Raw genomic sequence first — 26,288 nt, 5'->3', positions numbered from 1 at the left:
TTCCAAGCTGCAGCATCCAACATGGTAGCACAATATGCAGCTAATGAACAATTCCGTCTTGCACTGTAGATAGTCAAAACATTGTTCAGTTCCGTGTTCTCAGTGACTGTAGCATGATTCTGTTAAAACATGGTCGTCTTATTTGTAATGTAAGACCAAACAGTATTTTGACCATTTTGATTTGCAACCATATGCTGCATCATGGTAACTTTTCCAAGCAAAGCTCAGAAGATATGAACTCAGGTGAATTGAAGCTGAAAAAAAATGTTAGAATGAGCCCCTGTGACGGAAAACTGCTGCATCTTCCTCGTCTCGAGCTCCTGATAGTTTGTTGCTGGCAGCTGCAGAATAGATAATCTGGCAAAGCTACCCCTTCTTAAAAATCCAAACTAACAAAAGAAGCCCCATAGAAAAAAAATGTTCTCAGAACACAAGAATTTCTAACTTTTCTTGGGCCAAATAAACAAGTCAGAAGAGATTTTACAGGCCAATTCCCACTGGTCAAAGAAAAAAAAAGCAAGCAACTATTGCTTGCTTGAGCCTTCCCAGACAAAGACCCTAATGGTGCCAACGACTAAAAATTCATTTTGAAAAATTGTCAGCAGTGAATGTAATTTAAGACTGGCAGCAGCAGGTCCAAGCTTTGATATTGCTTCCAGCTGCTGCTAGCCCTGGCTTTTCAGAAGAATCAGCATGCACACGGACAACACAAAAGCCTTGTCTCCAGTGGGAATTTGTCCAGTTTCCAGCAAGCAGTGGCTAGCCTCTGCTGTAGCTACACAAGTCCAGAGCAAGCCCAAAGTGTAGACTAGGAAAGCCACGATTTGCCCTGATGGATCTTATCCTTGCTTGAAACCTAGAACCTAAAACAGCTTCATTTCACAGTAATTTTTCAGTGATCTTTCTCATGCAACAGAAAAGAGAAAACTATAAACTGTTAAGAACATATGCATTTCTAATATGCCTGTTACTGTTGTATCTAGATTAGTGGTTCTCAACCCATAGCCTGCAGGCCACTTGCAGCCCATGTGACATCCTCAGAGCCATACAGATAATATATATATATTGTGTGGATGCGGCCCACATAACACATAGAGAGATGCCATATGGCCCACAATGGTAAATAGGTTGAGAACCACTTCTTGCATGAACTGCAAAAGTGTTTTTCTGACTTGATCTTTTTCTCCATCATACAAAGTGATGCAAGGTATAATTTGTAGTTAATCAGTTCCTCTAGAAGGGGAAACTTTCTTTTCGTTTTGTTACTATTGTACCCACTTCTGTATCAACACCTCATTTTTGCTGTGTTTCACTGAGGTACTTAAAACTCACTCCTGCTGACTGTATCAACCTCCCAAGTCCCTGAGGGTCAGAAAGGTTTCATAGTATCCCTGTGGTTTTGATTCTTGTGGTGTCTTTCATGGAACTCTAAGGGGGGAAGGTTCTGAGTGTCATACTGCCAATGAGGAGGAGTTCATTCCATGTTGCAGACATGACAGGTGATTCTTTTCCTCACCAAGCCTGTGACTTCATGTTTGAAGAAGACACTGAACAATTTCCTAGGCGCAGAGCAAGGTTGAACCAGTATCTAGTAGGACAGAGGAACAAGACAACACCTGGGCTACTTTACTTTTGGCCCTTCTCCTGGACTCACTGGACCCCTGGCTCTCAGACGAAGCAAAGTGGCCTGCAGTATTTATTTACTGAGATGTAAATAAACATATCTCGTGGGGTCCTGCAGGCATCTGTCCTGGTCCTGTACTACTCAATATTTTCATTAATGACTTGGATAGTGGATTGGAGAGTATACTTATTAAATTTGAAGATGACAACAGGCTGGGAGGGAATGCAAGCACTTTGAAGGATAGGATCAGAATTCAAAACAGCCTTGACAATCTAGAGAATTGACCTGAAATCAACAAGATGAAATTCAATAAAGATAAGTGCAAAGTATTACACTTAGGAAGGAAAAATCAAACACACACTACAAAATAGCGAATAACTGGGTAGGTGATAGTAGTGCTGAAAAGGATCTGAGGGGTTAGAGTGGATCACAAATTGAATATGAGCCAACAACGAGATGCAGTTTTGAAAAAGATGAATGTCGTTCTGGGGCGTGTTAACAGGAATAGTCGTATGTCAGACACGGGCAGGGCTGCTAGAACAATATGTGTAGTGGGGGTGCTAAGAACCATTGAACCAAACTGTATATGATGGAAACCACTTCAAGCCAGGGGTGCAGCAGCATCCCCAGCACCTATGGACAAGGATGGTAATTGTCCCGCTCGGTGGACATGGTGAGGACTCGGTTGGAGTGCTGTGCCCAGATCTAGGCACCGCACTTTAAGAAAGATGTGGACAAATTGGAAGGAGTCCAGTGGAAAGCAACACAAATGATAAAACACAAATGATAAAAGGTTTAGAAAACCTGGCCTAAGACAAAAGGTTAAAAAAACTGGGCATGTTTAGTCTCGAGAACAGAAGACTGAGGGGTAACCTGGTAACAGTCTTCATGTATGTGAAGGGTTGTTATAAAGAGGGTGGTGATCAATTGTTCTCCATGTCCACTGAAGGTAGGACAAGAAGTAATGTGCTCAATATGCAACAAGAGAGATTTGGGTTAGTTAGTAAGGGAAAATATTTTGACCTATAAGAGTAGTTAAGCTCTGGAATAGGATTCCAAGGGAGGTTATAGAATCTATGTGATCAGAGTTTTTAAGAACAGGTTAGACAAATACCTGTCAGGGATGGTCTAGATATTTTTGGCTCTGTCTCAGCCCAGGGGGCTGGACTAAATGACTCCCAAGGTCCCTTCCAGGCCCAGCACTACATTTCTATGATTTTATGAATATAATGCACTAACCAGTCATCTCGTAGCCCAGCTGCAAAATTAAAAAACAATAATATAAATGAGAGTTAATAAGCTGGCATGAACAATGTGAACATATCACTTCCCAGCTACAACCTCTAAAACCCTCTGTCACTCAGAAAGAAACTGGGGAAGCAGAGACACCTTGAAGCTGCCCTGGCAGTAGGTGAATCCAGGTGGGGTATAGTGAGAGGACTGTGAGTTCCCTAGACAAGGACCACTTGCTGAGAATGCCCTGCCAGCAGCCTCCACTTGATTAAACCAAGCAGGGCACTGACTTTGCATTTTGTACGGAAGAATAATAAAGAGTTAGTGTTGATTTAACCCCAGAGGCCAGGCTCTGGCCAGCATCAGGCAGATTTCTTCCTGAGGTGGCTGTGCTTAACCCACAGCTATAGCAGGAGAGGCATAACATGACAGGGTGGCAGGGTACAACATGTCCAGGGCTACTGATTTATCAGGTTATAGAGGGACAAGATAACCGGCTAATGTACCTATTTAACCAAAACCCATTCTCTCTAAAACCATGTATATCCATGATCATGGTAACAGTATTTATATTCAGGGGCGTACATTATAACTGGAGCACCCAGCCTTCCCTCTGAATATTCTCTGTGCGTATTTAACTTATGTCCTTAATGTTAGTGATTTTTGAAGTAGCTGTATAATTTTTTTTATTCATTTACTGCACCGACAAATCTGCGCTAGTTCCCATAATTCTGTCAGCACCTGTGATATTAAGAGATCAATAGTATATTTTACAGTACTCCCAGAGGTCTCTCCACACTAAACGTCCTCACTAAATGTCTTCCCAGAAAGTCGTTAGCTGCCTTTAATTCTTTTGGCTGGCTGAATGTTCTCTGGTCCTTCGTGATCAGATTTCTACTAAGTATAGAAACTTCTTCCATCTCCATAGAAAGGGAAGATTAAACTCCTTGCAAGCCTGATTGGACAGCCATTTGGGATTTTACTACTTTTTTCGTTAGACACCATGTGGACACTAGTGCATGGCTTTGAATTTGATCATCCTTGATGGTAAGTAGACAGATGACAACTTTATCCATGGACACAGCATGAACATGAATCTATAATACACATAATAACAAACTAAGGCATATGTGCACTTATTTGGCCCTAGGAATTAGAAAGATTTGGTTTACTCTGCTATACTGGGCAAGATGCTTAACCTCAGTGTTTCACTTTATCCATCTGTAAAATGGGAACAATGATACTGAGCCACCTTTGCGAAGTGCTTTGGAGTCCTCAAATTAAAATAGCAAAGTATTATTATTACTTAATTTTAGCAACCAGCAGTTAGAAAAGAAATAGTCTCATATAATTTAAACAGACTCATTCATAATATCTAATATACACATATAATGGCTTTCATCCCGAGGATCCTAAAGGGCCAAAATCTGATACCTGTATCCATGCTGAATAATGCTTTACCCCACAAGTGTTACTGTGACTGCATTAGGACTAAAGGGCTACACAGTCTGAGTAAGGGCTCCATATTGTAGTTCAAAGTGCTTTCCTTGCTACTTGCAGGAATGACTTGATCCTCTATTGATGGTGTAAAAGGGGTAGTAGTTTAATACTGCACAGTGACATTACACAATCATTTAAGCAAGAAGAGGAAAATATTGAATCCAATTGAAATCACAGATGTATAATGTTTAAACATTATTGGCCAAATTCTGACCTGATGTAAGCAAGAGCCACCCTGTTGACCTCAGTGGAGTGTAACAGACCTGCTGCTTACAGCCGTTCTGAATTTGGCTCTATATTTCTGCTTCCTGGACCTGATCCTGCATGACCCCTAAGCTGCCTCAGTGGGAGCTCTGGGAGGGCGAAGAATACAGGATGAGGCTTCTGATTGTCAGCATGATTAAAACTGGACAGAAATTACTCTACCATCTTGTCCAGTGAGCTCACATCTTGCCAGTGTCACATCTCGGCAGTACGGTGAGTAACACCACACAGTTACAGAAGGGCTGCAATATGCTGATTTTTTTTTAAATTTAAAAAGCTTAAAAATTTTGTTTCCAGATAAAACTTTGCCATTGGTATGCGTCCAGCAGCAGTGCTTCCAGCTGTGTGAATGCTCAGGAAACTGGGCTGAATTCAGCTTTGTTGTAATCTGGTTTAGGTTTTCATTAATAAGGGGCAAGCCCTGGTCCCACCTTGGCAAGTGTGGAGGGCCCCTGGCCGCCATTCTACTACACAAGTTGACAGCAGGATGGGGTGGGAGTTACACAGGACAGGTGCACTCCGTGCATGGCAAGGCTCCAACTCTGCAGGTGTACCTTCTGAAGCCGTGAACATAAGGTGCTTGGGAGTGGGTGCAGAGGCTCCGCCACTGAATGGATCCCCGTGCCCTTCTCTTCGAAGGACACAGATGTCAAGGTGGCTATTCTATCCATTAAGCAGCATCTGCCAGTCTGCAGTCTTGGGGAGGTGCTACTCCACTCCTTTCCTCCCCATTACTCCCCAGTGACTGCAGACAACTCGGAGGCCATCCCAAGATGCTGACAGGAGACAGATTATTCTTTCTGTTCCCTTAAACAAGTTGGAGCACCTAAGTGAGTACCACATGAACTAAATTTCTGTTTCTATTATTATTATTATTATTATTGTTGTGCTCCTGTCCCTACCTGCCTACTGCAAAGTGCTAAGATCAAGCAATTATAAAGGGGAAACTGGCAAATGTCTTACTGGCTCAGAACTGTTTGCATTGATCTCTGGAAAAAGTATTAAAATGGACACCGCCTTCTAGCCTTCCAAAAACTATCAGACTTTATCTCTACATAAAACTTTCTGGTGAAGTCTGCTATCGCCTAATATATTATTGAAAGAAACAGTATGGCCCCAAGGATAGTATAAGAGCACCAATGTTCTGTTTGTCAAGAACATAGCTGAATGCCAGGGAGAATGGGCATGTGAAGTTCTGATTTTGTGCCAGAATTTCCATTTGGAGTTATTTAAAACTAGACTGGAGAAAGCACTCACAAATGCCCCACAGGGAATATTCCTGCACTGTGGGATGGACTAGATAACTAGAGTGAATCATAGAATATCAGGGTTGGAAGGGACCCCAGAAGGTCATCTAGTCCAACCCCCTGCTCGAACCAGGACCAATTCCCAGTTAAATCATCCCAGCCAGGGCTTTGTCAAGCCTGACCTTAAAAACCTCTAAGGAAGGAGATTCTACCACCTCCCTAGGTAACGCATTCCAGTGTTTCACCACCCTCTTAGTGAAAAAGTTTTTCCTAATAGCCAATCTAAACCTCCCCCACTGCAACTTGAGACCATTACTCCTCGTTCTGTCATCTGCTACCATTGAGAACAGTCTAGAGCCATCCTCTTTGGAACCCCCTTTCAGGTAGTTGAAAGCAGCTATCAAATCCCCCCTCATTCTTCTCTTCTGCAGGCTAAACAATCCCAGCTCCCTCAGCCTCTCCTCATAACTCATGTGTTCCAGTCCCCTAATCATTTTTGTTGCCCTTCGCTGGACTCTCTCCAATTTATCCACAAAACTGGACACAGTACTCCAGATGAGGCCTCACCAATGTCGAATAGAGGGGAATGATCACGTCCCTCGATCTGCTTTCTGCAGTCTGTGTTGCTTTGCCAACGGCCATTTTCTCCGGGCGGGTGCTTTCAAACCCAAGTCCACTACATTGCTGTAGTCCAGGTGGATGCAGTTTCCTCGCCAGCTGGAGGTAGCAGAATACTTTCCCCAGTCACGGTGCATGCTGGGTGTCAGTCTAGAAGAACTCTTAACATTCAGACTGAAGTGATGAGTTGTGGGTTTGTGTCCTTAACCAGTGGCACCTGCGCTCTGGCTACCTGGTTTTCAAAGTGTTTCCACTGCCAACAAGCATTACTTCTATCTTGCTAAGGTTTAGCTTCAGCCAGCTCTGGGTCAGGATCTCAAGCGCTCCTGAGTTCAGGGGAGTTCAGATCTGGGTTCTTTGTTTGGGTCATTCTAAGGATAGGCCCTCTGATGGGGCGTACAAACCCCACACTGGAGAGCAAGGGGTTAAGGAACAGCTGTGGGCAAAATCAGCCCCAAAACCTGCCCAAACTGGAGGCAGGGCTGTAAAAAGCAGGGTAGAGCCGTTCAGAGACGGGCAGTGGGAGGGAGCAAACAGCTGCTCTGAGGGGAAATTACTGCCCAGGAGTACCGAGAGCGAGACCTGTGCAAACGCACAAAGGAGAAGTAGGGGTCGGAGTGGGTGGGTCAGAGACTTGGTTGGAGTGATTTACTCTGGGAAGCTGAAGGAGACAGGGGTAGGAAGTCGCCCAGTGTGGCTTAGCACCACAAGATGTCGGATGTAGCTGTCCGCCTTTGGGCCCTGGACTGGAGCCCAGAGGAGAGGGTGGGCCTGGCCTCCCCTACCCAGTCCAAGAGGACAATACTACAACAATAGCCTTCACCTCTGCTGAGAGACCAGCTGGAAAAGACTGAAGTCACCTACTACAGGACAGGCCTAACAAAGAAAATAACAGAACGCCACTAGCCGTCACCTTCAACCTCCAACTAAAATCTCTCCAACGCATTATCAAGGCTCTACAACCTATCCTGAAGGACGACCCATCACTCTCACAAATCTTGGGAGACAGGCCAGTCCTTGCCTACAGACAGCCCCCCAGCCTGAAGCAAATACTCACCAGCAACTACATACCACACAACAGAACCACTAACCCAGGAACCTATCCTTGCAACAAAGCCCATTGCCAACTGTGCCCACATATCTATTTAGGGGACACCATCACAGGGCCTAATAACATCAGCCACACTATCAGAGGCTTGTTCACCTGCACATCTACCAATGTGATATATGCCATCATGTGCAACCAATGCCCCTCTGCCATGTACATTGGTCAAACTGGACAGTCTCACGTAAAAGAATAAATGGATACAAATCAGATCTCAAGAATTATAACATTCATAAACCAGTCGGAGAACACTTCAATCTCTCTGGTCACGCGATTACAGACATGAAAGTTGCGATATTACAACAGAAAAACTTCAAAACCAGAGTCCAGCAAGAGACTGCTGAATTGGAATTCATTTGCAAATTAGATACAATTAACTCAGGCTTGAATAGAGACTGGGAGTGGCTAAGTCATTATGCAAGGTAACCTATTTCCCCTTGTTTTTTCCTACCCCCTTTCCCTCCCCCCCTGTTCCTCAGACGTTCTTGTTAAACCCTGGATTTGTGCTGGAAGTGGCCCACCTTGATTATCATACACATTGTAAGGAGAGTGATCACTTTAGATAAGCTATTACCAGCAGGAGAGTGGGGTGGAGGGAGAGAAAACCTGGATTTGTGCTGGAAATGGCCCACCTTGATTATCATACACATTGTAAGGAGAAAGAAAAGGAGTACTTGTGGCACCTTTTCTTTTTCCTTTTCCTTTTCTTTTTGCGAATACAGACTAACACGGCTGTTACTCTGAAACCTGTCATTGTAAGGAGAGTGATCACTTCAGATAAGCTATTACCAGCAGGAGAGTGGGGTGGGAGGAGAAAACCTTCTGAAGTGATAAACACCTATTTTTTCATGGTCTGTGTGTATAAAAACATCCTCACTGCATTTTCCACTTTAATTATGCATCCGATGAAGTGAACTGTAGCTCACGAAAGCTTATGCTCAAATAAATTGGTTAGTCTCTAAGGTGCCACAAGTACTCCTTTTCTTTTTGCAAATACAGACTAACATGGCTGCTACTCTGAAACCTGGAAAAGACTGCGATTGTTCATGGGCCCAGCCCCCAAAGCCCCTGTGCTAAAGGGGAGGACTGGAAATCCTTGGGAGGGAGGTGCTGAAGGACAGGACAGCACTGGACTATACTTCAAGGGGGAGACATCCTGCTAACCGCTGCCTGACCACAAGGCAGCACTGTTGATGGTTGTGTACCTTCTACAGGCCATTAACAGAAACTCAGATCCAGAGTTGGCTTTGGATTATGAACTCCCCCAAAACTCAGGGTGTTTATCTCTGGGATATTGGCTTGGGGCCATCCGTGTGACCTTCTGTGATTCTATGTCTGACTCATGGAAACAGGTTGGAAGGCATGACTCATCTGGTTGGCTCACATTCACTTCTATTGGCCATAAGGGGTGGGTTTATAACTAGTGTTGCTTGTTAAGCACGGATGACATGCCCTGCCTAGTACTAGACGCAGAACAGAGTCTCTGCCAGAAAGAGCAAGAGTTGGACACCCGGTGCCTGATTCTGCTCCAGCTGAAATCCTGCTGTAAATGTCTCGCAGCTAAGTAAGGGTTAGGAGCTGTACATTTCAGCATAGCCACATTTTGGAATAAAGGCAACAATCCAAAAATTCATAAATATCTTTGTTATATTACATGTTGCAGCAGTCACTGAAGTATGCCAATGTATGCCCATGAGAGTAAGCGACCATCCAAGAACAGAGACAATTAATAAACAAAGCAGCTACCATAGTCCTGTCGCTGCCCCTTTAAATCTTCTCCTCTCCTTGGCAGCTCAGTTCTTATATGTTGCTATAGTGAATCTCCATGGCAATGACCCTAATCAGTGAGAGGGGGAATGCAGGGGACGCATGCTCAGTATGGCTGCAGTGGTTCCCTTAGCTGCTTGCTACTGCCATTTCCAAAGGTCTGTCACAAAAGACAGAGGAAGATCAAGCACTTAGCAAATTAGTAGTTTGGGTGAGTTTCATTTCCAAGAGCATGGCCCATGGCTGCATTGGGGTCTGTGTGTGCATGTGTACCTACGGCTGTCATTTCACATCTGCTTCATTAGGCTGAATGTGCTGGGAGCAAACAGTTGATCTTTCCTATTTCTTCTTGTTTCAGGCTGGGAAGGAAGCTTTAATTCTTGATGATAATAATGGCGTCTCCTTCTGTCTGGAGAGCGATGTGGATGGCAATCCCGTTAATTTCAGTGGTTGGCCTATTGAGTGTGAAGCTGGTCGGGGCCAGTCAAGAATCTGGGAGTGTCATTCCAGCAGAAAGTATGTACCCCTGCCACGCTATGGTGGCTCAGATTCAGAAGCAGAATTTCTGCATTGTTTATGTCCCTTACTTCATCCAGTGAATGCACAAATTTCATGAGCTCCATGTGTAGGCTGCCCTTCTTAATTTTGCTAGGAAGTGCAAATTGGTTTGTAGCACACCAGGAAAGTCAACTAATGTGTGCATTATTATTATTTTTCATTAGCACTTATTTGAAAACAAAGTAACTACTAAATATTTATCTGATGTTATCTTAAACCTGTATAGTCTTAGACCATTTTTGTTTTCTTCCAGAAGTCTGCAAGAAGATACTCTAGGTGTGCAGTTGTACACATGAAATCCTTACTAGTCTGGATGCTGTTACACGCAAACTGTTGCTTAGTTGTGCTAGGGTATTGCAGGCATGTTTTTTATGTTTTTTGTTATTCGGTTGGAACAAGGCATATTGGGCTGGATTCATCTTTGGTGTAAGCCCAGTGGATTTACACAAAGGAATTTGACCCACAGAGTTTATCCCTGAAATGGATGTGGAATTCTGGAATTACACTGCTGTACATCAGAGCAAAATATTAAACTGTGAGGTAGCCATCTGAGCACAGGTCTGGGAGCCAGGAACTCCCAAGTTCTAATCCCAGCTTTAGCACTGACTGCTGTTGTGGCCTTGGGCCAGTCACTGATTCAGTTTCACCCAGTGAAAAGAGGAGGATAACAGTAACAGAGATGATGTGAGGATGTTTTGAGAAGATAGTGTTGTAAAGTGGTCTGACAATGAAATGTGCTCCAGAAGCGCAGAATGGCCACTCCCTAGAGTGATAAAAATATCAGGCAGCTCTCACGCAGAGTTTTAAAAAGTGTGGAAGGTGACTGCATAAATAAGACTGGTCCCTAAACATAAATCAGTGTCAGATTTTATCACAGCCATCTCCATCCATTCTCCTGCCACCAAAGCTTTTAATTCAAAAGTTGATTTGGTCACTACATTTTACTTTCCTGGGATAACATAGCTGCTTTTCAGATGAACCCTTGGTACCTACATGGGACTAGAGGGTAAAATCCCCTGTTCTGTTCTTTTCTGTTCTAGTCTCCTCTTTATTAGAGAGACACTGTTAAATTGTTTTTCTTGTTCTATTCAAACTCTTCTGTCGCCCTCATCACTGTAGTATCCAAGCGCCTTCCAGTAGTGCATTAATATATGTGCCCTGTGCTATGTGTTTATATTAGCAAAGGTGGGGCAAACAAGTGCACTTTGCACATTAAATGGAAGATAGTGAAGCGTTTTGATGGTTCTTTGTTCGTGGCAGTTCATTCCCCAGTCGTGGGCTCCTGACTCCTTCACAGATGATCTCCCTCTGTGTGGTAGAGAGTTCTAGTGAACAGCACTGTCAACCATGCTCCTCAGCCCTGAGCTTTTAGATACCCTGGACTCAGGCTGTTGAGCACCTTGAAGATTCAGAACGAGGCCTTGCCTTTGACATAATATGGTATGGGAAGAGGCCAGTGCAGTGAGTGGAAGACAGGTATGATGTACTCCTGTAGCTGGTGCTGCTATACAGCTTCTAGGTGGCATTTCCTGAGGACCCGCGACATTTTGCCCAGGTAGACAGCATTGCTTGCTGGAGCCCAACTGGGAAGTGAGAAAGGTGTGTGTGTGTAACGGAGGGCAGGTCATTGTCTGTCAGGATAGCTATAAAAGGTAGAATGCTTTGCCTGTGATGCTGCAATGTGAGAACTTAATGCCAGTGAGGAATCCAGGGGCATCCCTGAGTGAATTGTTGGTGAGTATCTTTAACCAAAGGAGACTGCTTGTGGCTACAAACTACTCAAAGTGCTTTCTTCTGCCCACTTCCTTAAGTTCTGTCTTGCTTGGATTCATCTTCAACCAGCTGTTCTACATCTGTGAGCTGAGCTTGCCCAATCTTGACAGTAGTGGCATGGCTCTATGGGATGAAGGATAGGTAGAGTCATGTGTCACCTGTGTATTGTTAGCACCTAAGTGCATGTCATCTGACCAGTTCACCTGGTGGCTGCATGTAGATGTTGAATAGGCCTGGAGAGAGTCCTTGACTCTTGAGGAACCCCACAAGTGAGGGGTGTGATGGTGGAGGTGTTAAATTAGTATGGACCCTACATTTAAGTTTTGTCAAAGAGGGGGGTGGGTGAGGGAGGCTTTCCAAACCTAACAAACCCAGTGCAGGAGAGCATTTGCACTCCTTGCTGCTGCAAGTGAGAACAAGGACACTGGCAGATAGTTTCTGCAGTGTGGGAATCCTGCCAGCCAAGACTGCATGCTTCAGGGCAGGCCTGGGAGATGCATGATGAAGTGCACTTTGCTATTGCTATGAGCAGGAGCACCATGTAGCTTCCAGCTACTGTGTGCTGCTGACCGCAGTACACATAAGAGTGCTCGGGCGAATACCAGGCACTCCCTAGCTGGCAGACTACACCCTCTTGGGCAAGTGGTGTATGGGCTGATGAATTTACTGGTCCTGCCTGCTAGAGTTCTCTTGACCTTGTCTTGCCCTGCTGTTTGGGGTGGGAGGAGGCTTCAGATGCCCGGTCCTGTTTCCCATTTTGCTCAGAAGTGAAGCAGAGAGCAGGACCTAGCTGATTATGAATAGTAATTAGCAATGAATAATCAGTACCTCGTACTTAGTGCTTAACATCTGCAAAGGACTGTGCAAACATTAAACAATATCAATGTTTTTAGAATAGTTTTCTTGAAATTTCAATGAAAACCAATTTTAAAAAAAATGTAAACCTCTCCTGTTGTGTTTATAACCCGAACACAACAACCTTATGCTGGTGCAGGAGAGCTTGAAAATGGGAACCAGCCAGTCTAGTTTCACAGTCCAAGCTGCACAAAATGCAGAGTAAATAAATTGCACACGTCACGGAAAGTAAATTAGTCTTCTGAAATTATTTCGGTTTCAATTGTTTACTAGGAGGACCGCAGAAACAGAAGCAAGGCATTTCAATTTCCATGTAGACAGAATCCATTTAAATTTAATTATACTAGAATCTTGAGTGTTCTCATTCTGCACAAACCTGTTAAATCTTCCCCCACAAAATGCCAGCTGGTCCCCACTCCTCAGAAAAGATTGAATAGCAGATTCAGAATGTTGTACTGAGCTCTCGAGGTCATCACTGTGGCAAAATATACTACAGTTTGTGTAGGTGCATCCTATAAATCATTACACACAATTAAAACAGCCCTGCCCTTGTTTATTTGCTTAGGGTGAAATTTGCCTGTGTGCCGAGGGACAGCACAAGGCTGATGCTCCACATTCAGAGTGTAACTGGGGTTAAGTGGCACATAGACCTTGAGATGACCCTCTTCAGAGGTGAATTTCAGCCTCACTCTAGCACACATCCTTGGGGAATCTTCACTGTCTCCCAGTCATCAGTGTGAGATCCTGCAAACTAATGCCTGTCAGTTTCTGCCCTGCTCGCTGATGGTTTTTGTGAGGGGCGTAGTCAGCGTTTGACTGCCGATTGCAGTGTCACTGCCTTATGGAGACAGAGACAGGTGTCTCATCTTGAGATGAGCATTTCTTACTTTCATTTTTGCACCACCAAGTCATGATGTCGTAAATGTTTTAGTGACCACAACTTCAGCGTGGGTAGCTCCTTACCGTACCGAGTCATCACAAGACTCTCTTACAAAAGACATGCAGTAATTTAAGAAAGTAGGCTGCGATGCCAAGCTAGTAATATGTTCACTGATAAAAGACGGAGAAAGCTAGTCTTCTTTCCGCTGGTTCTCATCTGGTGCTCAGCAGTTAAAATGTGATTAGACCAGAAATCTTTAAAAAAATCCCCTTTTGTTTAAACCATTCCAAATCTGAGTTACTTTAAAGGCTGGCTTATAGCCAGCCCCTCTCCACCACTCAACCCAGCCCTGGAGAAAAATGCCTTTGCTGATGACACTTGTCGTTTATAGGGGAATGCCTCTTAATACAGCAATGTCCATGCCTGGCATGTTTCAAAAGCCAATAGTTGTCCTCTGCAAAAAGGATCGAGAAAAATGGAGAAGAGTTAGAAATTTGAGTTCATATCATAGGACAGCAACAGTGGAGGTTCAGAAAAATAGGATCTCTGAGGAAAGGTTAAAAGAATGTGGACTGTTGATGTCTTGCCTTAGTCTCGCTGTAGACTGATGTCCACGTACGTACAGATGTGCTATAAAGCAAACAGTTCATTCTCATCACAATCATCCACATTAATCAATGAGAATACAATTATAAACTACAGACAGTAAAGTGTTAACTTAGAAAAATATTCATATTGCAGTAGATAGTCGGTTATAAATTGCCAAGGTGTTAAAGAAAGGCTATCACTAAAGCTTTTGAACACTACAGAAGATATTCAACTGTCAAAAATGCCTCAGACACAATGATACCCTTCCTGATTAGGTGGAAGAGGGAATAAAAAAAAAAGGATTAAGTCACTCTTACAAAATTATCATAAAAGTGTCTTGCTGGTTCCAGAATGGGGATGGGGTAAAGGCAGTTTCCAGCTATCTGAGTCTCCTCAGTTCAGAGCTCAGCCAGACGTGAATTTCAGTGTGTAACAACGTGAGAGATGCTTGCTCACCTCATCCACACAACCAAGGCACTCGTTTGACTTCTGTTGCAAGTTAGAGGAGCCTCAGGGCTGCCAGAACTTTTCCTGGTGGATAATGCCCCCCAAAGGGCTGTTATGTCTGCTGTGGATTGACGGAGCACAGAAGTGCTTTGGCTACATCCCTCTCCTCATTCCTCTTTTGATACACTCCCTACACCAGGGACTCCCCCACCCTGAGGTTCTCGTCAGATGAATGGCTAAGGCAGCTTTCTGACCACTTTGCATTGTCAGAACAGCACAAAGGGGCTGTAGATGGGCCAGGATCTGGCTCCCTTTCTCTGGGAGTGGATGCTCTGTTATCATTGTACATCACAATCTCCTTATTTCCTATTTATCCAGAGGTTGACGTTTTATATGATGTATTTCCCTTCAGAGGGCAGGCTTTCTTAATTCATTAGTCAAATGCAGGAGACTGAGATCTAGACCAGTGTTGGGTGGACAGTGTCGGTGTTAGCCCATTGGGGGCCCTAAGCAGGAATATTCCCCCCCCCACACACAATATGGCAGCAGCTGAAAGGAGGAAAACCCAGATTGGGCATGTTCCCTCACCAAGACATGCATGAGGGCTTCTGAACAAATAACTTGTCTGTATCATTTCTGGAACCACTGAAAATGTCTCCATAGTGTCTTGTCCTGCAGGGAGCTGACCCGTTCATGTGAGGGTCTGAGTGCTTCCACTCCAGGGAAGTGAATGGGAGTTGAAGGCATGCAACACCTTCCAGGGTCAGGTTCTTCAGCAGCTTTGGTCCAGGTTTTCAAAAGCAGGTGTGCAAAAATGTGCATCTATATTTGCAATCACATGTGAACAGGGGATTTGCACATACAGGCATATACTTTTGTGTACGTGCAGCCCCATCCTGTGCATGCACACTGGGCATTTTGTGTGTTCAACCCAGGCCCATTCACGTTGTTAAATGTACTTTTCTCGGAAATACAAGATCATATTTTCTCTTGGCATTGCCATGATGTCAATTCCATGTGATTTCAGTGACGTCTTTCTGCTGCATCCTTTCCCAGGTCGTCCTTGTGTTGACTGCCATGCATTTGAATTCATGCAGAGGGCCCTGCAGGATTTAAAGAAGACTGCGTACAATCTAGACACACGGGTAGGTGTTATCTTAGAAATGATACTTAGGCTTAATGTACCAATTTGCCTTGACTGAGTAAAGCTGACATAACATCTTTTGCTGACTCATTTTCATTTCAAACAAATAGGACTGTACTATGCAGATGTATTGGGGACAAGCAGAGATTAGTAGATTTTAAGGCCAGAAGGGACCATTGCGACCATCTAGTCTGATTTCCTGCATTACACAGGCTAGAGAACTACAGCAACTGGTTCCTGCATATAGCCCACATAGGGAGAAGGAGAAGAGGAGAGAGAAGAGTAAGAAGGGTGAGTTACCTTTCCCATCACAATCATAGGAGTGTAGGGCTACAAAGAACCTTGAGAGGCCATCCCCCTGTGATGAGGCAGGACCAAGTATACCTAGACCAAGGGTGGCCAAACTTACTCCGAGCCGCATATGACACTCTTCAGACATTTGAGAGCCGGGGTGCGCCTGACGGGCTCAGGGCTTCAGCCCCACGGGAGGTGCCTGCTGGGGCTCGGGGCTTCAGCCCTGCTCCTGCTGAAGCCCCAAGCCCTGGCAGGTGTGCCCCACGGGGCTAAAGCCCCAAGACTCCCCTCCCCACTGTCGACACATAAGGGAGACAGGTTGGGTCAGGTGGCCCCGCCCAGGTTTGCTGGCCCTGCTCGGTCACATGGTACCACTGCGCCCCTCTATGCATGGCAGTTACTGGAGCCAGCAAGCTGGGGGCTGCGGCCATGGGGAGAGGCAGTGGCAAACAGCTGGGAGCTGCAGGAAGAGCCGCTGCTTTTGCTGATGCCTCTTCCCTGGAACTAAAGCAGCAGCCCCTCCCTGCAGCTCTCAGCCACTGCCTCTCCACCTAGAGCTAACACCTGGAAGCTGCAGGGAGGGGCCACTGAGGGTAAGAGGGGGGGCGACGTGTCTGAGGGGCATGACTTAAGCTATTGCAGGGCCAAACCTTTAATTAGTCCCCCAACACTCAGCAGGCACCAGTCATCTCTGGCAGAAGCCCCTAACCCCACCACCCCACTGCAGGGTAGAAACCTTGAGCTTGCCCCCCGCCCCCCCACATCTGGTAGGTGGATAATGGGGAGACGGGGGGGGTGGCCAGGGCTCCACAAGCCACACTTTCAACTATAAAAGAGCCGCATGCAGCTCACGAGCCGCAGTTTGGCCTCCTCTGACCTAGACCATTGCTGAGTGGTGTTTGTCTAACCTGGGTTTTTTTAAACTTTTCCTCATAGGTCTGGTTTTCTAATCTTTTCTGTTGCTCTCCTCTCTACTCACCACAATTTGTCCACATTTTTGTTAAAGTGTGATGCCCGGAATTGGACACAGTGCTCCAATTGAGGCCTCACCAATGCCGAGTAGAGGGGTACAATTACCTCCCATATCTTACATACAGACTCCTGTTAATACACCCCAGAATGTGTATCTGCCTCACACTGTTGGCTCATATTCAATTTATGATCGACTATAATTCCCAGATCCTTTTCAGCAGTACTAGCCAGTTATTCCCCTTTTTGCAGTTGTGCATTTGATATTTCCTTCCTAGATGAAGTATTTTGCACTGGTCTTTATTGAATTTCATCTTGTTGATTTTGGACTAATTTGTCAAGGTTGTTTGTATTCTAATCCTGTCCTCCAAAGTGCTAGCAACCCCTCCCAGCTTGGTGTCATTTGCAGATTTTATAAGTGTACTCCCCACTCTGTTATCCAAGTCATTAATACAAATATTGAGTAGTTCTGGAGCCAGGACAGACTCCTGCGGGACCCCAGTAGATACGTCCTCCCAATTGGACAGTGAATCATTGATAACTACTCTTTGAGGATGGTCTTTCAACTAGTTTTATGCCCCCTTATAATAATTTCATCCAGACCACGTTTTCCTAGCTTGTTGTTTGAGAATGTCATGTAGGATTGTGTCAAAAGCCTTACTAAAATCAAGATATATCTATTAGAGCAAGAACCCTGTCAAAGAGGAAATTAGGTTGGTTTGATATGATTTGTTGTCAAATTCATGTTGGCTATTACTTATCACCCTATTATCCTATAGGTGTTTACAAACTGATTGCTTAATCATTTGGTCCAGTATCTGTCCAGGTATTGAAGTTAGACTGACCTATCAAAAATTCCCTGCAACCCCTCCATTCCCCTCTTTAAAACTAGGTTCTTTGTTTGCCATTTTCCAGTCCTCTGGGACCTCACCATTCCACCATGAGTTTTCAAAGATAATTTCTGACGGTTCTGAGATTGCTTCAGCTAGTTCCTTAAGTACCTAGAAAGAATTTCAACGGTCCCTGCTGACTTGAAAACATCTAACTATTATATTTATTAGAGCATAAGCTTTCGTGAGCTACAGCTCACTTCATTGGCTGTAGCTCATGAAAGCTTATGCTGTAATAAATTTGTTAAGACTCTAAGGTGCCACAAGTACTCCTTTTCTTTTTGCGGATACAGACTAACACAGCTGCTACTCTGAAATCTAACTATTATGTAACCTATTCTTTCCCTATTTTGGTTTGCATTCCTTCCCTTGTTATAATTAACCTTTTTAGTGAAGACTGAAACAAAACAGGCACTGAACATCTTAGCCTTCTTGATGTCACCCATTATTAGCTCTCCTTCCCTTCTAAGCAGAGGACCTACACTTCCCTTCATCTGTCTCTTCTTCCTAATGTATTTATAGAACCTTTCCTTGTTGCCTTTTATGTCCCTTGCTAGGGGTAACTCATTTTGTGCCTCAGCCTTTCTGATTTTGTCCCTACATGCTTGTGTTATTCTTTTGTCCTCCTACTTAGCAATTTTTTGTAGGATTCCTTTTTGATTTTCAGTCACCACTCAGCAATGGCTGTTAACAGGACAGCAGCAGAAGGTGGAAAGTGGAGAGAGACAGTAGAGCAGCACTGACAAAAGGGAATGGGAACACAAAGGAGGAGGAAAATCTTATGTGGTGTCACATTTACACCCATCATTGGTGCCAGCTCATAATAAACCAGCTTAAACAGCTCACATGGGTGCCCAAGCATTCTGGTTGCTTTGCTGATGGCATGGTCAGTACGGTATACGACATGCATGGATTTTCGTGTTTGGGCTGGTTCACATTAGAGCTTTGAATGGGTTTAACACAATCAGTTTAGTTAAACTTGGTGCAAAACCCAAACATAGATGCACTTAGGGAACTGAGCACTGATATAACCTAAGGCATGAATTTAAACAGATATCATAAAACCATAGCAACTCCCTGTGCGGTTGCTCTTTTTTCAGCATCAGAGTGGTCTTGTTGGTTTAACTTAAGTTGTTTGGGAACAGGTTTACATTAATCTGAACTAAGAGCATCTATACAGCAGTTTGCACTGGGTATAACTATATTGGTATAAAAACTGATTTAAATTAAATCACCTGTCAGGGATGGTTTAAGTGTATCTAGTCCTGCTTCAGTGCAGGGGGACGGACTAGATGACCTTTCAAGGTGCCTTCTACCTTCCTATTATTCTATCTTGCATTATAGGAGTCAAATGGTGACTGATAATGGGAACAAACTACCCAGGGAAATGGTGGGTTCTCCATCTCTTGAAGTCTTCAGATGAAGACTGGCTGCCTTTCTCTAAATTGTGGCTTAGTCATTTACAGCTTAGTGGGATCAGTACAGGAGGTAACTAGGTGAAATTCCATGGCTTGTATTATACAGGAGATCAGACTAGATGACCCAACTGTCACTTCCGGCCTTATGAAAATTTCACCCTCAGTTATCCTTATTCCAAGTCAGAGTTTGGCCCATCTCATCTTTTTGTGAAGTTTTACGGCAAATTAATTTAATGTAATAACTCTAAATATTCAGAATACCTTTTACAAGAGCACAGCCTGCAGAGTAATGTTCTTTTAGGGGACTCCTGGGACCAATGGTGGCATTGATAGGGATCTTTCTGCATTCATTAGCTTTTGAGATTATTTTTGAACACTCCCAGATCATCCCTTCCAGCTTGTATAAGGACTGTGAGACTCGCATAGGAAGCATGTGGTGGAATGCCAGTGCGTTGGTCCTACACAAGTATTCAAATCCAAAGAGCTGCTGTGGTGCTAAAATAATCTTATGTTGTCTGCTAGGCTTATGACAACAAGAATGTTCGCCTCGCACAGCTCTGAATCACACAAAGAGCGTCGTTTAATGACACACACTGCAGCATCAAGCCAATAATTGAAAGCAAACAGGAAAAATGAGCAAGCCTTCCATTCTAGTGTCAAGGTGAAAGGCAAAGCTTTTGCGTTTAAAAGAAAAAGGGGTTGGGGGAACATAGTGAGGAGGGGAAAGCAGTTGAATCACAAATCAGGAATAGTGAAATTTACCCTGTGCAGAGAGCTAGCACAAAGCCAATGTGTTATTTAAGCTTACAAAACAGGGCTTCAGTTAGAGTTAGAACCTGAGCTGGCTGAATTTCACCCTAAAATATGTCTGAACTGGAGTCTGTGGTCCATTATTATTATTATTTATATTACCACAGTGCCTACGAGACCCTGTTGTGCTAGGCACTGTACAAATACAGAATAAAAAGATAGTCCCTGCCCCAAAGCGCTCACAATCTAAGTATAAGACAAAAGAGATTACAGGTGGAAACAGACAGACAATGGGAACACAAGAGAACAATGAGGCAGTTCTGGTCAGCCTGATAGGCAGCAATTTTAGCACAACAGCTGCCTACCTAATGTCAAAGTTTTTTTGTAGGCATCATGGCAAAGGAGAGTTGGCTGGTTAAAGGTCCTGTTAGTTCATTCAGGTTATTTACTCAAATTAATGAACACCTTATTGAAAATGCCAGAACACAAATGTTTGTGGTTTACCGTAACCAATCTGGACAGGCCTTGTGCAGGCTCTCTATGTCAGGGTAAATTTCACCTTTCCTGATCTGGGATTGGATTTAGCCTAGGGTAAACCATGAAAGGTTACTTACATCCAGCAACAAATGTTTGTGAAGTGTCCAGATACTGTTGTCATCGCTATCTTGAGTTAGTGCCAACAGTCATGTTTTATTGTGAGTCCTGTGATATTTGGTCTGAAAGCCCCAGCTTCTGTAGTGATGGGAGTAGGTGGGAGTTTCAGCTTTCATTTTTTTAAAAGTAAGTTTCTAACCCTCATGGTTACAGAGAAACATTACCCCTAAAAGCACTAAACCAAAAAGTCAAATAAAGACATTTATTTGTTTGTTTGTTTTTAATCTTGAATTTTTGAGCTAGTCTCCTGGGTTTTGAGAGTCTGACTCATGATTTCTGAGCACTTGGGTTTGGCAGTATTGTAACAGTATGTAACTGTAACATAAATTAACTCCAGTTAAAACAGGATCACAAGCTCGAGCCCAGACCTACCTTGAAAAGGTCCAGATTCAGAAAAGTTGGGGCAGGGAAGTTAAATTGCCAGCCCCAAAGAATTCACTGGAGTTGTTCTGGATTTACAGGTGTGTAGCTGAGAGCGGAATCGGACCCTTAGCACAGTAAGTGGTACTATTAAATTATACAGTTCTGGGCACATCAATAGCTGATGTCTTCCTGTTAAGTGGAAGGAATTAAGAGTGTGACTGAGTGGAGTTTTGCCCAGAATTTATAAAAGACACTTCAATAAATTCTGACAATCTAACCCCTTGAGGTTAACTGTGAAAGTGAAAACATTAAAACCACCAAATATTTTCCATGCAGTTTAGTCTGTATTCCTCAGTTCTGAACATGCTTATTATGTACCAGTTTGCCAGGTAAGTCACCATATAAACCAGCTATAATAACCATGATTTCTCATTCCACAAGGCCCCCTGACAATTGCGGTGCTGAGGGATTAGATCTAATCAATTATATATTCCTTTAAAGTGATATATTAAATTCCATGATTTAATGTTCTTTTGCAGACAGAAACCCTCCTCCTGAGAGCAGAAAAGAGAGGCCTATGTGATTGCTTTCCTGCAATGCACTGAAATGAGCACTGGGACATGGCCAATGGACATTATTCATTTTAAAAATGCTATTGAATAAACTACGGACAGATTTATTGAGGATAGGTTGTGAGCATATGTCACAATGTAAGGAAAAGATTGTTTTCATCTGTACAAATTCAACTGAGTTAGACCTTTTTTGCTTTGACATAGTTGATCATTACTGTATCTCTTGTCACACATGCTGAAATGTCAAAGAAGAAACAGTGCCAAAGTTGCACTTCTACGATTTATGTAACAATAGATTTGCATTATTCTGAAATTTCAAGTCAAGTTTTGCCCTTGGATGTTCAGGCTAGGTCTTCCACAGATGTAAATTAGCATAGGTCCACTAAAGAACTACACCAGTTCATACCAACTGGGGATGAGGCCCCAAGGGGTTTCCATTGGATTTACTGATGACTGACGATGGGTGTATCCAATGTCAAAATATGACCCTACACATCCAAAAGCAGCTTATTCTACAATGATGTTCAGCTAAAGAGTTATCTACAAAAAGTCAGTTTGATGTAGAAAATAATGGTTAACATTTACTGCTTTGCAGTGTGAACAAAGCAGTTATCTATCATATTAATATACCAATTGTATCAGTATCTAGTATGTTATATACCGTTATTTGCATCTCACAACATACAGCCATACAGTAGATCTGATCTTGGGGTTTGGTTGTGTTTTTTTTGGGACGGGGGAGAGAAAGGGTTAACTGGGCTGGGGGGTGTGGGAAGGGAAAGTAATCAGCAACATTAGCAATCACATGAATGCTGCCTGGCAGCTTAACAGGATGTACCTGCCAAAACTTTCTGAAGAAGTGCCCTTTATTAAGCAAACCACGTATTGGATTGAACCTTTCAGCTGACCTTCTTCACATGGTTTTGGCAGAGGCTCTACACAATGCCTATGCCTCACTTAAGTCCCCGGTAAGTCCTATTTTGGGGAGTTAAGTAGTGCTTATGTAACCCTTCTGCCCGTCAGAGTTGGCAGCAACAAGGGCCGGGTTCAATATCTAGGGGTTCCATTCCAATAACACAATGCAAACCGGCTCGAGCCCCCACCCAGTGACCTGGGACCAATATATACCACCCCCGCTGGGCGCCTCCAAGAGGCAATACTTCCCCTCTCGCAAGCACATAGTCTGAGTGTAGCAAAAATCTTTTAATAACAGAGAGAAACAATGTGGCATTATGTTGGGGAAACACCACCAACAGGATTCATAACACAACCCATGAGCAAAAAAAACCCCACCCCAGGCAAATTGGGGCATGCCCTTTTCCCTTTGGTTCTTGAGTCCAGCAACCCCAAATCACCCAAAGTCCCAAAAGTCCAATGCCCCAAAAGTCTCTATCCCTGGTCAGGGCAGCCCCAGAGTTTGAAAGTTTATCTGCGGAGCTTTACCTCCCAACCTGGGTGGAAATGGGACAGGGGTAAGAGGCACCTTACGTGATCTGAAGCTGACCGCCCCATAGCTCCATAGCAGCGCTCCGCTCCACCAGCCGCCCCACGAACTCCTTCGCTCAGCTGCGCTCCGCTCTGCCAGCCGCCCCACGAACTCCTTCGCTCAGCTCCACGGCCCACAAGCAGCTCCTGCCATCCACACACTGCGCTGCGTCGAACTGCTTCACCAGCCGTCCCGCAAACTGCTCCACAATATATCTTCAGGCTCCCCCACTACTTAACACAACACTTAGTGATTTCAGCTCTTAGGTGAATTCAGCTTATAATAGGGGAGCCCCAGTGCTGGTGCACTGTCAGCCCAAAGTGAGCTCAGCAGCCTATAACTAGACTTCTAATGAAATCAAAATTAGCTCTGATATTCCACAGTGGAGAGAGGAGGAAGTGCAATTAGCATGTAAGGCCCTCACCAAGGGGCCCATGCCACCAAGTATTAATACTTGTCCCCAGCCTCTCTCCATTCACACAGTTTTGGAACCCATGACCCTTGCCTAGCGAGTGCTACTTAGTTGATGGTGAATCCCTCCATCATAACAAAAGGCCACGTACAGTTCCAAGCACAGTTCCCATAATCAGGGTAATAACAATTTATTCTTCCTGCCCCAATAACAGAGACACTGGGGATCCCACAGCAGCCAAAGTGACCATTTGGGCAGCTATGGTCTCATTCTAGGCGTGGTGGGTGTGCCTATGCAAATGAGATCGGCCCCTGAAGTTCTTTTCCACAACTTGCCACACCTCACCACCAGATGTCAGGGTGGAGCTCATCCTGACACTGCTTACACTTAAATTGTGCATAGCCTTTGAGTGAGCCTTCTGAATAGGCATGAATTTCACCCTAGGATCCTGCTGCAGCAAGCTGTTGATTGTTTCCTGTCTGGTGATCCTGCTAAGTGCCTTCAGCTCCACACTGCCGTCAGTGGAAAATGAGGGTGCTCAGGACCTCTGAGGAGACACACAGCAGTCTGCACTAGCTGGCCGTGTTACTCCTTTAAACCTTGCAAGTGAAATATGATCCCTTTTCAAGTCCTTCACCTCCATTTTGTTTGCCAGGCAAACCTCTTGTGGAAAAGTCTTATAGAAAATAACAAACTTTCTCCAGGGTTCTTAAACCATCTTGTAGAATTAATAGAGAATTATATCCTGGCTATAGAATGCTACAGGCTGGTTTACAAGTTCTATAGACAGGACAGTATTCTCTGTCTGAAATGACCCAGGTTTTCAGAGTAATATCTGTTCATTCTCATTGTTTAATTCCTATTGAATTCAATAGCACCTTTCCAGAAGTGACTGACAGGTTACTGTCGGGCTGCTCAGGAATGGAGGGGCTTCTACTTTTTTTCCTTAGTGAAACAATTAGCTTTGAAACATTTATTATCATAATTACATACCTATAAATTACATACAAAGTGAGATATGGGGAAGAACGTCAAGATTCGCTTTGGGGTTACCAGCGTCCCTTGGGCTACAAGTAGTGTCCGAATTGCTAAACGTTTTGGCAAAACTGGAGGATGAGGTGTTCTAAGCACAACACCCGCAGGGCTGTAATTATAAAACCATGCTGGGGCTCAAGTCCTGACAGCTTGCAGGAGGCATCCTGTAAACAGCTTCCAGGGTGATATACCTGACTCATCTGAGACCCTGCTGCCAAACACCAACATCCTGTTGAACATCTCCAGATGTTCATTTGACATTTACAACAACCAGTAAACAGAAATGACTCACAGTATCCGAATTCATTGTCAGTGGTGGAGGACCTTACGTGCTGCGGCTCTCTTGGGCCCGATCCTGCAGTCCGTCAGTTTGGATGAAATTCAGCCCCGTGGGGAGAGCCAGATGTAGATCTGTGCATCATTTAAATCCTCCTTAAGATGTGGGGCTCAGGTGGGATTTAAATGCATCAACCTTGAGCTGGCTTTCTGCATGGGGTGAATTTCACCCTGTGACTTCAACAGGAGTTTTGCCTGAGAAAAGACTTTAGGATTGGGCCCCACATTCTCCAGGGAAAGGAGAAACCTCCTCTCACTCTTCATTACAGGTGTGAATCATGCCTTGCACCTTGCAAGAGAAGCCACTTGTGCAGATCATCAGGGACCAATATTTACTGAGCCTCCTGTGCAGATCCTCCAGTGAAGTCAGGAAGAGTTTTGTGTGTAATAAGGGCTGCGGGACCAGGTTATAAAATAGAAAACTATTTCTAGTATAATTGCACCATGCTCTAAAGTAGTTCACCATGGCTAGTGGGTAGCTGTAGATGTCTCTGCTACAGATCACGTATTTTTCTACAGGCAGAAGACATTAGGTGAAACCCACCCCTTTGCAAAGAGACAGCACAAGGTCAATGCACCACTTAACTCCCACTTGGACTTAAGTGGGCTTGTGCTGACCTCTGCACAAGGGGTAAATTTCACCCTGTATGCATCATTGAACCTGTGGATTTTCTAGCACAGCCTCACCCTTTGGGAAGTGGGGGTAAATATAGTATCCATGGCTTTCTATCAATATTTTGCACGCTTATTACTGTTGCAACACCTTAAAGAGTCTGGAAAGTCTTACAAGCAAATAATATTGTTTGGTATGTCATGCATTGCATTTAGAAAGTGGTCGATAGCATTTGAATTTTCACACACGCATCGTATCGTGAGTTCGAAGCAGAGTGAAAAATAGGTGGATGTTTGCCATGTAGAATTCATTACAAGTTCCCAGCTGTGACGGTAACCATTATGTTGTATGTACTCCTCATTGTCTATAACAATAAAAGATGAGCTGTATTACAGCGCTTAAAGTGCCCTTTTTATTGCTTTGGAAAATTGCATACATATGCAAAAATAAATACTGTCTGTTAAATAAGAAAAAAATCTGCAGTGGAGTTAAGAGTCTTATACCAGGCACTGTATTTAAATACACGCTCTTGTTGCTTATGTATAAAACCTAATTCGTTCGCTCTGGTTTAAAATTGAAATTACTGTGAGTCATTTTATGTCTTTGAGGGAACTTCTGCATCCTGAAAGGATAAAATGCAAGTTTCTTATAATTAGCAAGGATGTTTGGTCTAGTGACTTGAGTGTGGGGCTGGGAGTTAGACACTTCTGAATTCTAAGTCTGGCGTGTTCAAATAGCTTGCATGCCATGAATATGTGTTTCTGTTCATGCTGAAATCAGTATCTGCTCAATTTTTGAACCCACTGGCCCAAATTCTACCCTCACCTGCCCATGTGTATAAAACTACAGCTTGGATTTTGTAAGGTGGCCTCATTTTATTTTAAAAGGATTGG

General features: G+C 43.9%; 1 protein-coding gene across 1 annotated transcript; it reads left to right on the top strand.

Annotated features, from left to right (window-relative positions):
• Positions 1 to 9,456: 9,456 nt before the first annotated feature.
• On the top strand, positions 9,457 to 25,792 carry LOC311519827 (NELL2-interacting cell ontogeny regulator 1). The gene is made up of 4 exons (XM_084626785.1): positions 9,457 to 9,569; positions 9,717 to 9,874; positions 15,516 to 15,604; positions 21,481 to 25,792. Exons 2-4 carry the CDS (start codon positions 9,742 to 9,744, stop codon positions 21,544 to 21,546), a joined length of 288 nt encoding a protein of 95 aa, XP_084482911.1. The 5' UTR covers positions 9,457 to 9,569; positions 9,717 to 9,741; the 3' UTR covers positions 21,547 to 25,792.
• The last annotated feature ends 496 nt before the right edge of the window (positions 25,793 to 26,288 follow it).

The sequence above is a fragment of the Lepidochelys olivacea genome, assembly GCF_965140295.1.
Source record: "Lepidochelys olivacea isolate rLepOli2 genome assembly, chromosome: 4".
In the NCBI taxonomy this organism is placed as follows: Eukaryota; Metazoa; Chordata; order Testudines; family Cheloniidae; genus Lepidochelys; species Lepidochelys olivacea.
The sequence above is the reverse complement of the archived record's forward strand: the minus strand, read 5'-3'. Positions and strand labels throughout refer to the sequence as shown.

What these genes read in the sequence shown, in the direction of transcription:
- LOC311519827 (XM_084626785.1), top strand. Translation starts at nt 9,742, where the DNA reads ATGATAATAATGGCGTCTCCTTCTGTCTGGAGAGCGATGTGGATGGCA. An exon ending in GAGTGTCATTCCAGCAGAAA is followed by an intron (nt 9,875 to 15,515) that starts GTATGTACCCCT and finishes ATCCTTTCCCAG; the next exon opens with GTCGTCCTTGTGTTGACTGC. An exon ending in CGTACAATCTAGACACACGG is followed by an intron (nt 15,605 to 21,480) that starts GTAGGTGTTATC and finishes GTTCTTTTGCAG; the next exon opens with ACAGAAACCCTCCTCCTGAG.